The sequence below is a fragment of the Cyprinodon tularosa genome, unplaced genomic scaffold (assembly GCF_016077235.1).
Source record: "Cyprinodon tularosa strain WSP-4 unplaced genomic scaffold, ASM1607723v1 ctg329, whole genome shotgun sequence".
In the NCBI taxonomy this organism is placed as follows: domain Eukaryota; kingdom Metazoa; phylum Chordata; class Actinopteri; order Cyprinodontiformes; family Cyprinodontidae; genus Cyprinodon; species Cyprinodon tularosa.
In genome coordinates, this window is record NW_024039040.1 from 277,747 (window position 1) to 292,118 (window position 14,372).

The 14,372-nt window shown below is 38.7% G+C and overlaps 1 protein-coding gene across 4 annotated transcripts in view; it reads right to left on the bottom strand.

The window, feature by feature from the left end:
* Positions 1 to 474: 474 nt before the first annotated feature.
* LOC119788869 (nuclear receptor coactivator 2-like) overlaps positions 475 to 14,372 on the bottom strand; it is a 76,507-nt gene continuing 62,609 nt past the window's right edge. For 2 of the 4 annotated variants that reach the window (XM_038293564.1, XM_038293562.1), the window contains exons 8-22: positions 13,707 to 13,847; positions 13,424 to 13,571; positions 12,072 to 13,305; positions 9,128 to 9,347; positions 8,821 to 9,021; positions 8,463 to 8,645; positions 8,273 to 8,381; positions 8,023 to 8,191; positions 6,933 to 7,253; positions 4,030 to 4,107; positions 2,439 to 2,862; positions 1,870 to 2,110; positions 1,669 to 1,780; positions 1,210 to 1,284; positions 475 to 555 (exon numbers count right to left, since the gene is read on the bottom strand). In XM_038293564.1, the coding sequence (XP_038149492.1) occupies positions 544 to 555; positions 1,210 to 1,284; positions 1,669 to 1,780; positions 1,870 to 2,110; positions 2,439 to 2,862; positions 4,030 to 4,107; positions 6,933 to 7,253; positions 8,023 to 8,191; positions 8,273 to 8,381; positions 8,463 to 8,645; positions 8,821 to 9,021; positions 9,128 to 9,347; positions 12,072 to 13,305; positions 13,424 to 13,571; positions 13,707 to 13,847 (3,668 nt within the window). In that variant the 3' untranslated portion in view covers positions 475 to 543. The remainder of the gene's footprint in view (positions 556 to 1,209; positions 1,285 to 1,668; positions 1,781 to 1,869; positions 2,111 to 2,438; positions 2,863 to 4,029; positions 4,108 to 6,932; positions 7,254 to 8,022; positions 8,192 to 8,272; positions 8,382 to 8,462; positions 8,646 to 8,820; positions 9,022 to 9,127; positions 9,348 to 12,071; positions 13,306 to 13,423; positions 13,572 to 13,706; positions 13,848 to 14,372) is intronic. The other 2 variants (XM_038293565.1, XM_038293566.1) reach the window with 2 other exon arrangements.

The window sequence follows — 14,372 nt, forward strand, 5'->3', positions numbered from 1 at the left end:
GTGCCTTTTCCCAACCTGAACACCTGCCACCAAAAATGTCTGTGCACGCCACTAGCTATTTCCATTTATAGATCAATATTATTTTAAAAGAATCCTACAATTGATTCTAAAGTTAGGTGATAGCTACTGTTTAGTAAATCATAATAAAATATAAAGTCTCATTAAGTTGTTCTGTGAAAGAGAGAAGCTAAGAGGAACGTTTTAACCGACATTATATAACTAAATGCGTTTCTGAAAAACACCAAAGCAAACATCCTGTCATTGGCATGACTTTCCTGCAATTGTGTTTGGAGTCAGAATTATTCAGATTGAAGTTCAGTATCTTCAAACTCTGTTTGCGATTAATTCCTGAAGCAGGAACTAAGAAGTCTGATTGGAGTTCAAATGTCTTGACTTTTTTCTTCCATTGCTACTCCTCTGAAAAACAAACAAACACTTGTCTCTTGTAGGAAACCCAAAGTCTTCATACTTTTCCCTGACCTCTCTGGGTGTCAGGGTTTTAGCACAGCTCCGTGGGTTAGGTCTTTTCCAAAAAAGTCATGGTCAGCAAAAATTCTACAAAAACACAGAAAACCAGGATCACACAGAGAAGTTACCATTAATAAAGCTCAGTAATTGGTAAAATACACAAAACTAAATGGTTAGAATTTTTCATGTAATGGGAATGGGTGAAATAACTGAGCCGATCACAGCTAGACCAGCGCCCCTGTCTGCCAAGGCTCTTGGTTTGATCTGGAAAAAGTGGCCGGTGCCAAACCTCCTTTTTTTTTCCCTGAAAAATTTGCTCATTTCATTGGCTAGAAGCTGCTTGACTGCATCCAGTGTAGATTGCTTTGGCTTGAGTTCACCAAAAGGTCAACACATTTGCAGCCTAATTTTTTTGCAGGCAAATTTTATGCAGCTAATTTTTTTGCAGCTGAATTTTCACCAGATTGAAAATTCAGTGTAAGGAATTCAATGTGTAAAAAAAGTGTTTAAAATTTGCAGCTAAAATTTTTTTTATCAAATATTTATTGAAGTTTTTCAAAGGTTTAGATGCAGAAATTGATGTCTCTTTTACAGTTAACTGGTAGATGGTGGTAAAGGTTGACTGCTCTGCTATACAAAATATCATGAAGTACGTCTTCTTTTAAATGAATTGAGTTAAGTAGTACATCTGTGGGTGTCTTTCAGATACAACAAAGAGTTGGAAAATCTAATTTTACTCACAGAATTGACATTGCTGTCTTGGTTCATCATATCGATTCCTCCAAACTGTTCCAGGATTAGGTTGCCGTCACCCACCTGCACCAACAGAAAAAAAAAATAACACAGGTGTCCAAAAAACGTGTCCATGTCAAAAATCAAAACTTTGTCAGATTCGAATAACTCAGTTTTCAGTTAAGAAGTAGCAGGTTTGAAATACGGAACCTGCAACAATGGATGGATGGATGGATGGATGGATGGATGGATGGATGGATGGGTAGATAGATGGATGGATTGATGGATGGGTGGATGGACGAATGAATGTTAGATGATCGATGGATGGATGGATGGTTTACGGATGGATGAATAGATGGATGGATGGGTGGATGGATGCACGAATGGATAGATGGATGGGTGGATGAACATTTAAAGTTTAAACCATGACTGAATATCTGAGCTTGGGTGAAGTAGTGATTTTGTCACCTGTTCAGTCATGGACACCATCTGCCCTGACACTGCATTCATGCTGCTGCTGTTGTACATTCCAGCACTGGATTGTGTCGAGAACTGAGACTGGGACTGCTGGGGATAACCACTGAGAGACATGCAGCACAGTCTTAGAGAACGTAGAGCATCAGAAAAATTTTATTTGATGGTATAAAGATCTGGAAAATGTTCTGTTACCTGTTGATGTTTGAAATGTTTGCAGACTGAGACCACCCGTTCAAGTCACCGCTAGTCTGGTAGCTTGGCGGACCTCCCTGGTTTGGAGTCTGGGTTTGGGTTTGTGTTTGGCCCTGGTTCTGCTGCAACATGGGGCTCTGACCCTGTCCCATTCTGGGGGATAGCAGGGGGCTCTGCGGTGTCCCTGCCCCACAGGGAAAGCATGACACTGGGTCCTGGTGTTGCTGCTGGTGGCTCATTCCTAAAAACAGAGCACATAAGATACATTTTAGTTCATATTCAATTTAAAAACAAAACAAAAAAAGTTGTTGGTTTCAAATTTATAGAGATTATTTTTGGAATATCAGACAAAAACAGATAAAAACTTGTCCTGATTTAAAGGTTAAAATAATAACTTATTTTGAACGTGTCTGGCTTCTAAGAGTTAATGAAGCACGCTGATGTAGAAGAGGCTCTAAGTACAATCAGAATATTTACTTATTTTGAACTATATTTATGACAAAGAGGAAACATGATCACCTCACCAAAAGTGACAAAATCCTGTATAAAGCACAGAACAAATCCAATACCTGAAGTGTTAAACTGGAAGGCACTGTGCTGTGATGAAGGGCTCATTACGCTGCTGTACTGCCCGCATACGTTTCCCATCATGCCCTGGCTTGCCAGGAGATGACTCGGGGATAAAGGGGAGGAGAAGGGGCTGGAGGAGCCGGGATGAGGAGGAGGAGATGGCAGGCCAGTACCGTAGCTGGATGCTGGGTAGGAAAACCGCTGCATGTTTCCCTGCGTCATCCGGGGGTTGGCACCAGCCATGGCCATTGGCGTAGGAGCAGCCCCGCCGCTGGACATGTTTGGCGGAAGGTTGATGCCCTGAGTGCGCATCATCATTGCACGCTGCTGATGTGCATGGTGCTGCAGTTGTTGGCGCTGACGTAACTGGTTGTTTATGTACTCGCGCTGACGCTGGACCAGCATCTGAGAGTTGACAGTTCCCTGCATGCGACAATGGAAAGAAGAGCGTTTCTGTCATCACCATAAAATTAATAGGGGAAATAATGCACTCCAAAAGAATGCACGACACGTTTCACTTGTACAGGACTAAATCATGAAAAACCTTTCACGCCTTGGTATTTTTTAATCAACATTTTACAACTATGAAAAACCCAGATTTACCCAGTTTAGGTAATGCTGTACTGTGGGTTTATTTTTTTATAATTAAGAATGATATACTGTAGTGTTTTGAAATTATATTTAGCCCTTTAACCATCCTTTTTCTGTAAATATAGCCAGAGGTGTTGAAAATCTCCAGACTAAATAATTATTACCATTCTACTTTGTAAAATAGCTCAAATTATGTCAAATTGGAAAAAGATTGATATTGGATATAGTTTTACACTGTAACTGGAGACTTCTAACATATTTTTTATAGTTTTTAAATACCATTTATTTTTCACCTGTACTTAAAGGTGTCATTACCTGCATATCTGAGTTTTTTGCTAAGTTAAAAAGCGTGTGTTGGATTTGGGCTGTCCAAGAACTGCAATTTTTGTTTTCCTCCTTAATTGATATCATTCATCCGAGATGCTAACATTAGCACACCTTGCTATCAGTACGCCCGTCTCTATCCCACCTAAAGGGGTGACCCCAACAATCAGGAACTCACCTGTCTGTAAGTGTTGCTGCTTGTGTATTTTGTTTTACTAACTGTGTAAAGGATGAGAAAATAATGGTTAAGGAACATTTGCAAACTGCTAATGTTGCTAATGCTACAGCTACAGGAACGCGCACACATACATGTTTTTTTTCCCCCTTAAAGTGATTAAACATGAATTAAAAGACAATTTCAGAAGGATTCTTTAAGTAGATTAACTGGTTATGACTCCTAAAATTTTTTATCCACGATAAGTCTTAATTTAGCTTTATCTTTTAACTCTGAGAGGCATCTCTGTAACTTTCTGGATGGTGTGTTGAGTAACATCTATCAGTTTTTTTTTTTTCATTTCACAATTCCCATTTTGTAAGCCTATCACATGAAATCACATCAATACATTTTTCTTTATTTGAAATTGAAAATTTAGGGTATACAATAATATTTAAGAGGTGTGAATACTGTTAAAGATAATAGAAATCATATGAGGGTGGTTGGTGTAAGCAGCTGACCTGGGGTGAGACATTAGATCTTAGAGGTAGATTCATATTTGTGACTCCACCCATCTGGTTCATCACCGGCTGACGGTTCTACAAAACACACAAAATCCAGATCTCAGAACAAAAGGGAAACCTCTTAGAAAATGTCAAAAACTTTGTTTAAAACCACTGCAAATATACTTCAATAGAAGCCACTTACCTGAAACCTTAAACATAAAAAATATACAAACCCACATATATGTACACACACACACACTATATATATATATATATATATATATATATATATATGTATATATATATATATATATATATATATATATATATTTTAGGGGTGCACGTTATAATCGGCCCCCTATCGGTATCGGCCTTAAAACTGAATATCGGACATCGGCCACCCCACCGATATTTAACCTGATACTTGATCAGCTTTTGAGTTTCTAAAGTCTAAAAAAAAAAATAAAAAATACTACTTCTTCTTCTTCCTCAAAAACTTCTTTTTTACAGACTTAAAAACTTCTAAAGACGAGGGAAAAAATATTGATACATTAAAATATCACAATATCTTCATATGCTGATATATTGCCATTTAAAAACACCATATCAATCTCTTTTACTATTGAAATATTGCTATATGTCATCGTTATGCTATGAAATCCCCCGAAAATTCAGGAAATGTTGCCATATTTTTATATGTTGATATATTGACGCGGTATCGATCTATTTTACCAACAAAATCTCAAAAGAATTTGCAAAATATCACGAGAGTTTGTAACAGAAAAATGAAATTTCACGAGATTTTGAAAGTAAAATAGATCGATACCACGTTTTTAAAAATCTATTTGATATCAGGATATGAAAATATATTTGAGTATATTATTTTTCAAAGTGTCAGAAATGGATAACAAAACTGCTATTTTCAATGACTACTTATTTTTGTCCAGCTTTAACATCGGTATCGATATCGGTTATCGACTACATGAGTTTTAAAATATCGGCATATCGGATATCGGCCAAAATCCCAATATCGTGCATCCCTAATATATATATAAAATATATATACTGATTTCATGGGGCCCAAAAAAAGCATGAAGCAAAAAAAAAAATTTAATTAAATGTATTCCAACTGAAAATATTTATTTTTGGCTTGAAAATGTAAATTTGGATTATCGTTAAAATAAAAATAAAAATCCCTTCACATAGCTAAAAAGCAACTCAAATTTTTTTTAGCTATATTGCTAAAGGATCAAATAAAGCTATTATTTGGAATATTAGGTCAATATATATTCATAATTTAGGAATTGTACATATTTTTAACTTAATTTAAGTTAATATTAAGGTTTTCTATAAAATTAGAATCAGAACAAAAAAAAAAAAACAGATACATTTAGCTGTAAAAATGAGAGTATTACATATTTTTAAATTTGTTTTGCAAACTGGGATCCTGTCTCAATACCACTGAAGCGATCACTTTGTTGTCTTTAAATAATTAGTAAAACAGAATTTTTAAAGAAAAAAAATGAAATAGATCCAAAGAAACCATGTCTTTTCCAGCGCATATCATTATTAGAATTTCATTTAGCATTATGTCTCCGGTACAGGGGCCAGGAAATAATCTACAGGGGCACTGGCCCCCGTTGGCCCCTGTCTAGAACCGCCCATGATGATAATAGCATCGATATTGTTGTTTTTGTTGTTGTGATTGCATTTACTGCAAATATTCAAAGCAACACCTTCAGAATTTTTTCTGTTGTTATAAAACCATAAAATTTCTTGAGGAAAACTAAACCATAAGAAAGAGGTTAAAACAAAAATGTACCAAAATATTTTTTTGTGTACAGTATAATCATGAAGATTACAAAAGGTGCTTTTCCTCAACTCTCCACTAGGGGGCAGCTCATACCAAGAACATAAAATACACCTTTAAGATCTGAGTTATGCAGTAGTGACAATGAATATCTGTGATTCAGTTTGACATCAAGGCTATGATTTCTTCAAAGACCCATGTCTCTAATGCTTACTGGTAACAAAAGGCACACCATCCATGTATGTAGAGGCTAAGTATTAGTTCATATATCGCAGTGTTCCAGCAGTGTGGATGTTGTGCTGATTAAGCCACTTTTTTTCTTTTTTTGTCTGCAGTTTAAACTCAGTGAACCCCACCAACCTGTCTGTTTGCTTACATGTAGCTCCTTTACTAAGAGATGTCTTCAGAATGTAATGGGATACGCTGCAATTTGATGATTTTAGATTAACTGACTAGTCTGTTACTGGATTAATAAGAAACAATACAGACACATTTTTTAAAATGCATTTGCAGAGAGAAAAAAAAATTAAGCACTTTGTAAAGAAAAATCCTTTTTTTCTATATCATAAAACCATCAATAGGATATCACCATTAAAGAAGGCCATTCTAAACAAACTATAAAATTCAGCCCAGCTCAATCTACACTAGTTAAATTGTTTAATCAAAACGTTCTCTTAATTATAAGGTGCCTACCAAACATATGAGCAAGGAATGCATTAAGAGGCTTGTACTAAAGATTTTTTTCACCTAATTTATCCAAACACTAGTTTACATTGTATTTGTTTACATTTCAGAGTGCATATTAATTTTTTTTTGTCATGCATTTTTTTTATACTTAATTAATCAAAATGATGACCAGCTTGTCTTCAGCACAGGTGATTTCTTTTATGATTAAGTCATTTTTGTGTACTGATTATTAACAGGAATAATGTAAGTAATGTACTTTCAAACACCAAATGACTGTTATTAAATGTAGAGCCAGAATGTTTGTATGTCTCTCCACCTATTTTGTATTAATAAAACTGGAGGAAATTGGCTGCTCTCTGATGCTCTTATCAAAAGCTCATAACTAATTAGAGATGATCATAACTAATTAGCTGAAACCTACCAGCTGGGCTTGGAGTCTGTGCTGTAGCTGGAGCCTCAGGTTGTTGGGCTGCGGTGGCACCATTGAATTGGGACCACCAGGTCTCATGCCGGGGGGCCGGGGCCCTGGGGCACCGGGCATTCTCATCATAGGAGGGTAGCCTGCCGGTGCCATCCTTTGAGGTCCCATGTGGCCGGCGATTGATTGGGCAGCATATGCGCCGTCAGGGGGTAAGCCACCGTAACCTGGCTGCCCCCCGTACTGTTGACTGTAGAGGGGAGCTTTAAGGCTGGAGGGAGGCTCCAAGGGACCCAGGTACTGCTCCTGCTCTGAAAGAGGACCCTGAAGATGAAGACAGATTATATTGTTTGTTTTCTTGTTTTTGTTCAGTGCCTTGCAAAGGTACCAATAACCTTTGAAATTTTGAGGCTACCAAAAACACTGATGTATTCTATTGGTCTTTCATGGAACAAACATGGAGTAGTGAATAATTGTGAGTATAGGTGTAGGAAAAAATATCGACATATTTTCCTAACTTTTAAAACAAAGTATTAACATTGAGACAATGTATATTCAACCCATTTTTTAAGCTAGTGTTAGTGTATAGAAACGTTTTACAGAGCACTGATCAATCCTTTTTTTTTTAAATAAATGAGCTGAAATCAACAGCTCATGATGGAAAATCTGTAAAAAGTAACACTATTAATTGCAAAAATAACTGAGTCTTTATGGAAGAGTGGCTAAACCATGTGGAGGAAGGTGTTTTGTCAGATAAAGCCAAAACATTCTTTATTGGTCCTTCTGCATAACAGAAAAATGGCAAAAAAATAACACAGCTCTTCACCCTGAGTGTTATCCCTCCCTGTAAAACATGGTGATGGACGAGTAATGCTTTGGGAATGAGAGCAGGTCAAGGGTGATGGATGGAGAAAAAACTAGAAGGTGATTTTGGAAGGCACTCTGTTAGATTCAAACACACGGTATGTTTAATTTCCAGTAAGACAAAGACCTTAAGCTTTAACCACAGATACAACAGAGCGGTGGATTACAACAAATTCCCGTCTGTCTTCTCTGGGAAAAAAAAAAAAAAAGTAGGGTGAGCCCAGCTTACCTGTCCAGCAAGAGTGGGTATTCCCAACATCTTGTCAATTTCTTCCAGACCCTCATAGTCCTTCAACACCGAACACAGCTGGTTCAGCAGAGCACCCTCATCTGTCTGACCTTCAGGTCCGGAGCCACAACAACCAATCCCGTCTTCCTGAGGAATGCCATAGGGCGGCCTGCGAGGTGGCACTTTGTCAGACTAAACAATGCCAAAGCAATTTCCTTCATTATACTTTAGGATGAACTAAATGCCAAACCTGCTTTGGTTTCCGTAGTGATCCATCATCATCATTCGGTCTGGCCATGGAGCTGTCTGATTGGGCGGAGCCTGCTGTTGATGGTAGGGAGGGGCTGCCATGTCCAAGTCTAACATAAGAAAATAAGATCATAAACATCAGGTATAGTGTATGGCAGCTATGGAGCACCACTTTGGTTATTTCTTCGCACCATTTCCCATCATCTGCATGTTGACCAAAGCTCTAGAAACATTTGAACCGTTGCTTCTTGTAGGGAGATTAGGATTCATGCTCGGTACCATTCGACCAACTCCGTGTGGCATCATTGGTCCAGAGTTCCCGCCTGTTGGAGCATGGGGACCCCAGCCTTGCTGCATGGAGCCACGAAGGCCTGCTGAAGGGGGATTCAGAGGAATTTACATCACTACAAGAATTTTGGTTAATTCTCCCCTATAAAGACCAAAATATTAGATCATTCTGTAAGAATTCAAACAGAATCCTTTCTCTTTCCCGAAGCTTTGAGGAAAACTATTTACATGTTACAGATCTGTTAGATTGTTTTGCCTAACCTGTGTTAGGTCCTGCTGCCTGGTTCATGCTGGTGTGAGTTCCCATCATGCCTTGCTGCTGCAAAGGATAGGGGCCATTATTTCTGTGCTGAGGTGGGAGAGGCCTGGTGGGGCTGGAGCCCATACTGTTGTCCAGAGACATGCTTCTAACTGGAGGAGCCCCCTGACCAGACTGGCCCAACCTGACACCATTGAAACTTGCTAGGATAAGAGAAAAAAAATGTAAACACACCAAAAATACTCGTTCAATCAAAAAAAATTAGATTGAATAGTAGAGTAATATAAAAAAAGCCTGCTAAAGACGTACCTGCAGGTCCGATAGGAGGGATGGCTCTGTGCTGGCTGGGGGAGCTGCTGCTGCTGGTGTCGTTCATCTGCAGGATGTCACTGATGATGGTCTGTTTGTCCACAGAGGAGCCAGCTGGCACCGCTGATGAAGATGATGAAGAGGACGGAGGCTGACTGGGAAACAGCTGCTGCTGGCTGCTGTTTTGCAGGTCCTCCAGCAGGTCCTCCAGCTCAGATGGCTGAAAGCAGCCACAACGAAAAACGCTATTTATTACAGGAATTTCTCTCTTTAAAAATCAATACACAGTATGTAATCTTTTATAATTCAAGAAATGACTGAAAATCCTCAGCAAGTATTTAAACTGATCTGCACTATATATTTTGAAGTACAAAGCAGTGACCTTTTCAAACAAATGCATATTTTCACTGCATGTCCTACAATAATAGGCTTAGTTTGTGAAAAATGTTGTTTTAAAGCTACAGTGTGTAATTTTTAGCGACATCTAACGTCCAGACTGCAGACCGCAGCAACATGAACATCTCCCCCCCACCGCCTCTCCCCCCCAACAGTACGGCGAGCGTTACGGGACAAAATGTCTTCCACAACGTCCGCATCACCTACCTTCTCAAGTGATGAGGTTTGTTTACATAGATAATTTTACAGATAGTATTCTCAGGCATAATACTGCCATCTATTGTTCAGTACCGTCTCAGTTCATCTCTCTCAACTTGCCGTAGTTACTTTCGAGCGTAATGGGCGATCTCGCAATCGCTAGTTTGTTGGCTCTGCGCTGCCGTAGCGCAAAGATGTCTGCCTCCATGGCTGCGAGACCCGCTCCTATGTAATTATAAATAACGAATTCTAAGGCAACGCAAATATTAAGGTTAAGAGGCTGAGCTCGTAGATGATGTTAAATAACATAGTTATGTATAATATATTACATTTCTGACTGTTGGCCCTGTAATTATTACACACTGTAGCTTTAATAGGTTTTTATATTGAAATGACCTGATGATTATATTGAATAAAGACCTTGAGCAAAACCATCATAAAAACAGTTAAATCTTTTAAAAGACAGTATCTAGTGCTGGAATCAGATATGTTGCTTTTGATATCTCCCTAAAGAAAATATCGTTTACATTTATATACTTTATTAAGATCATGTAATCAGGTCCTTGCTTGTTTTCTTTACCAGATTTTTCTTAAATGTTTTCAGATTCATGATTTTCAGTGAACAGACATTCACATCTTTAGTAATATTTTTTTCTTTTAAAACACTCCAAAAATAAAAGTTGGACTTTGTTTAAAGCTTTTAAATATTTTCAAATAAATAACCAATAAAAAGCTGAACAAAACAAATAATAAAAAAAAGTCTAGTCAAGTCTGATGACAGCTTTGACAAAAACAGAAAACTCGTTCAACCTGAGTCAGTGAAACACTCTAGCCCAGCCCCTTTACATCCACACACACACACACCCAGGCACACAGTGGACGAGATGGTTTCCTAGGGGCCTTTAGCTGATGAATGGTGTGGGGAGCTAAAAATAAACTTCCAGCCCTAATGAGGTCATGTGTGATGTACAGTAGGATACATACAGAGGTTTTAGAAGCAATACGTGCACACCCTAACATACAAATGTGGTTCTAAGTTTACATACCCCTCCATTAGGGAAAAAGAAAATCATTTTATATATATATATATACACACACACACACACACACACGTGTATGTATGTATGTATGTATGTATGTATGTATATATATATATATATATATATATATATATATATATATATATATATATATATATATATGTGTGTGTGTGTAAATGTTCGGTCAGTCTTCTGCACCTGTTGACAGGTATGTTGGTTCATTGTTCATGAGCAAAATACTTTAATTTGTCAAGGATTTTCTTTTAGATTTTTTTTTGTAACTTATTTAGTCATTTTTTATTTATTCATTTATTTTTTTCAGTTTTGTGTTATTTCAATTAACAGGGTGAATTTGTAAGTTTCCTGAATGAAGGGTCTGTAAACCTTAAAGCAAAGCTGTAAATTGTGAGCGCAGCCAAACATAAAAGGTAATATCTGAAATCATTTGTATAATGTTTGATAAAAGCATTGCATCTGCATTAATATCAGAAATGTCATTAAAAAATGATAAAGCTGCACTAATATAAAAAAAATGGGAATTTAACAATCTTCAAGCCTGCTACTAAACCCCACTGTCCCATCTGACAAACACCTTAATACAATAAAAAACACAACTGTTTTTTTGTTTTTTTTTGTCACACTATTTTCCTGGATTCCAGCAGGTCGTGGTGTGCAACCTTACAGTGCCCTCAAGTGACTGTCAAATATGAAGTATTTATGAGAGGAAAGAGTGAGCGGCCTTCCTGCAGAGATCCATTCAAGAAAGTTGCTGAGGTTAAGGAAAGTGAACTGATGCTCAGATGCTACAGAAATGCATGCACTACTATTAGCTTTAACTCTTATAGGTAAAACTAAGTGATCACCCAGTTCTGTTTTTTTTTTCCTTTCTTTAACTCCAAGGAATTAGTCTATGTATTGAAATAATTTAACAAATTTAATTTGGCAGTGATTTACAAAAAACACCATCACCAGAGAAAGTACCAATTGAATTACAAAATGACGGGGAGAATGAACCTTTTAGTTGGAATTCCATATTGATGGTTAATAATCCTTTGGAAACTGAACCTCTGCCATCTTCCTTTTACTGGTTGAACCACCTTAACATATGCCAGTCCCCATGATGGTTCAAAAAAAGAAAAAAAGGGGGAACAAAAAAAAAAAAAGGGAGGAAAAAAAATGATGTGCTTATTAGTAAGTCGCTAAGAAAAGCTAGTAAAATAAAATCAAAGATAATGGGACCCTGTGGAATTAGAAATGTTTGTTTTGTTTTTTTTTGCTTTCTTTCCTGGATAAAGAGCTAAAATTCTTACCTGTTCGGCCAAAGTAAATCCTTCGTCCTGCTTCTCCGTCTTAACGCAGGTTAGCTTTAGTCCATCGCCTGTTTCCATTTTGATGGCTTTGTCAAGGATGCCATTGTCGTCCCTATCCAGAAGATAGCGAAGCAATGCATTGTCTTTCTTTTTGGGGCTCTCTGGCTCCTGTTTTGTGCAGAGTTCACTAAGAGCAGCAATGCTGTCTCCTGAGGCAGACTCTGGACCAATAGGATCTTTTCCAGTAGCCTCAGCTGTTAGCTTGGCCAGCTCCACAGGTGAGGTGCTGTTCTGCAACAGCCTATGGAGAATTTTGTGTTTTTCCTTTAATGAGGTGGATTGGTTGTTATGGCCGGCCCCACACAGCTGGTCCTTACAGTTTTGGTCATCCCCCATGAGCCCTGATGGTGAAGCAGGATCAGAAGGTTCTAACTTAGTGGTGAGAAGCTGCAGCAGCTTGGTGTGGCCTTTGGTGGTCAGATGGCGGTTTGCCACATCGGTAAAGTCTCTGTTGTTTCCATTACCTTCAAGGGTGTCAGGATCAATATCTTTCCCATCTGCCTGCGTACCTTCATGGGTGTTTGATGACAGAAATTCTTCCTGCTCTTCAAAAGTTCCGAATAACTCTGTCTCTAAGCTAAGACTGCTCTTGCTAATTTGGCTACAGGGTTTAGTGCTGTGTTGGGGACTCTGAAGAGCTGCTGGTTTTCTGTCAGGTGATTCTAGATGCTGTCCCTCATTGAGGCCTGGTGAAATCCGGGTGCCTTGGCTGAGAGCTTGCAGCGCACTAAGGGAGTTAAAACTTTGGTTATTTCCTGTGGTGCTGCAAACCGATGGTGGAGAGTGCAAACCAGCTGCAGGAGAGAACGATCCGGGCGGATGATGGAGGATATGAGGGCTACTACAACTGCTGCTGCTGGCTACAGTGCTGGGACTCTGGCGGTGACGTGGAGACAGCATGGCACTCTGGACCCCTGACGTGACGCTGGGGCTTCCTTGGCCAGAAGGGCTGCCAAGCTTGAGAGTATAGCAGTTTCCCTGAGGTGTGCTGGCCCTTCCTGAGACAGACCCAAAACCCCGTCCAGGTGTGTTTGAGCCTCCTGTGGAGTGATGGCTGTTGCTGGTTACGCTGGCATCAGGTGAGGGAAAAGACCCACCCACACTAGTTGGGGTCATTGACTTCCCCGAGTCCTGTCCGGTAGGCATGTCAGCAGCAATGCCCCCGATGCTTTCCCTGAAAGAGAAGAAAAAGGTTATACTTTACGTTTTTAGAATGCTTTGGGATTTTCTACTGTCTTTGGGGAGTGTTTCATGCAGGAATGCAGCAGTTGATGTATCAATGGGGGGATTACCTCTGTAGGATGTGCATTGACATATAGAGCTGTGGTTCATTGGTGGCTGGAGAACGGACCAGTTTGCTCTTTGTGTGAGCTGAGACGATAGTGCCGTCTGCCAAGGAAAATCGGTATAAAGGGCTGAGGGCGTGGCCATTCTTCAACACTAGAAAATGTCAGACAGTGAAGAAAGTGCGTTCGTATTTAAAATTCTTCCTCTGGTAGTGACGTGCGTCCTTTTTGCAACAAAATAACAGTACGCAAAGTTGCTTTAAATATTATAAAGTGATATTATGTTAACCTTCTTGATGGTGTTTCTTGGCAAAGGACATCTCCCCATCACTCTGCAGGTGAAACTTCTGGATACAACGCCGCACCAGGTCTTCCCAGCCTGGTTTCATAGCTGCCCGCAGCACACTTGTGTCCAGTGAGGTAATTTTACCTGAACAGATTAATACAAAAAACAAAGATCAATTAAAGTTTCATCCATTTCCTTTGACCACCATCTAGTACTGTAATCTTTAACCCATTAACTGTCATGTCCCGTCCACAGAACAAATGTGGTTCCTCCAAATTTTGCAGCCTCATACTTCCAACATAAGGCTATTGTCCACTATTGCAATGGTTTTATAAGGCAGGCTAGACCGTCCAGTCTCGAAGGGTTAAAAAAACAGTAGCTGTTTCAATTCATGCTTTAAAAGGTGCTTTAAAATCCTTTTTGGTTATTTTGTAGCGGTAAGTTAATACATTAAAGAAATGCATAAACTGCCTATCAGGCACTAAAGTGGTCTGATCCAGATCTCTCATGCATTTCTTAAAAAAATAAAATAAAATTGGACCGTGGAATCCTCAGACACAATGGCTAACTATTTTCAGACTAGTGAGGTGTGCTTTTTGGAATTAAATAAAGTAATATGCAGCTATGTAAGAAAGATAGTTTTAATCTGTTTAAGGACTTCTGTTATAA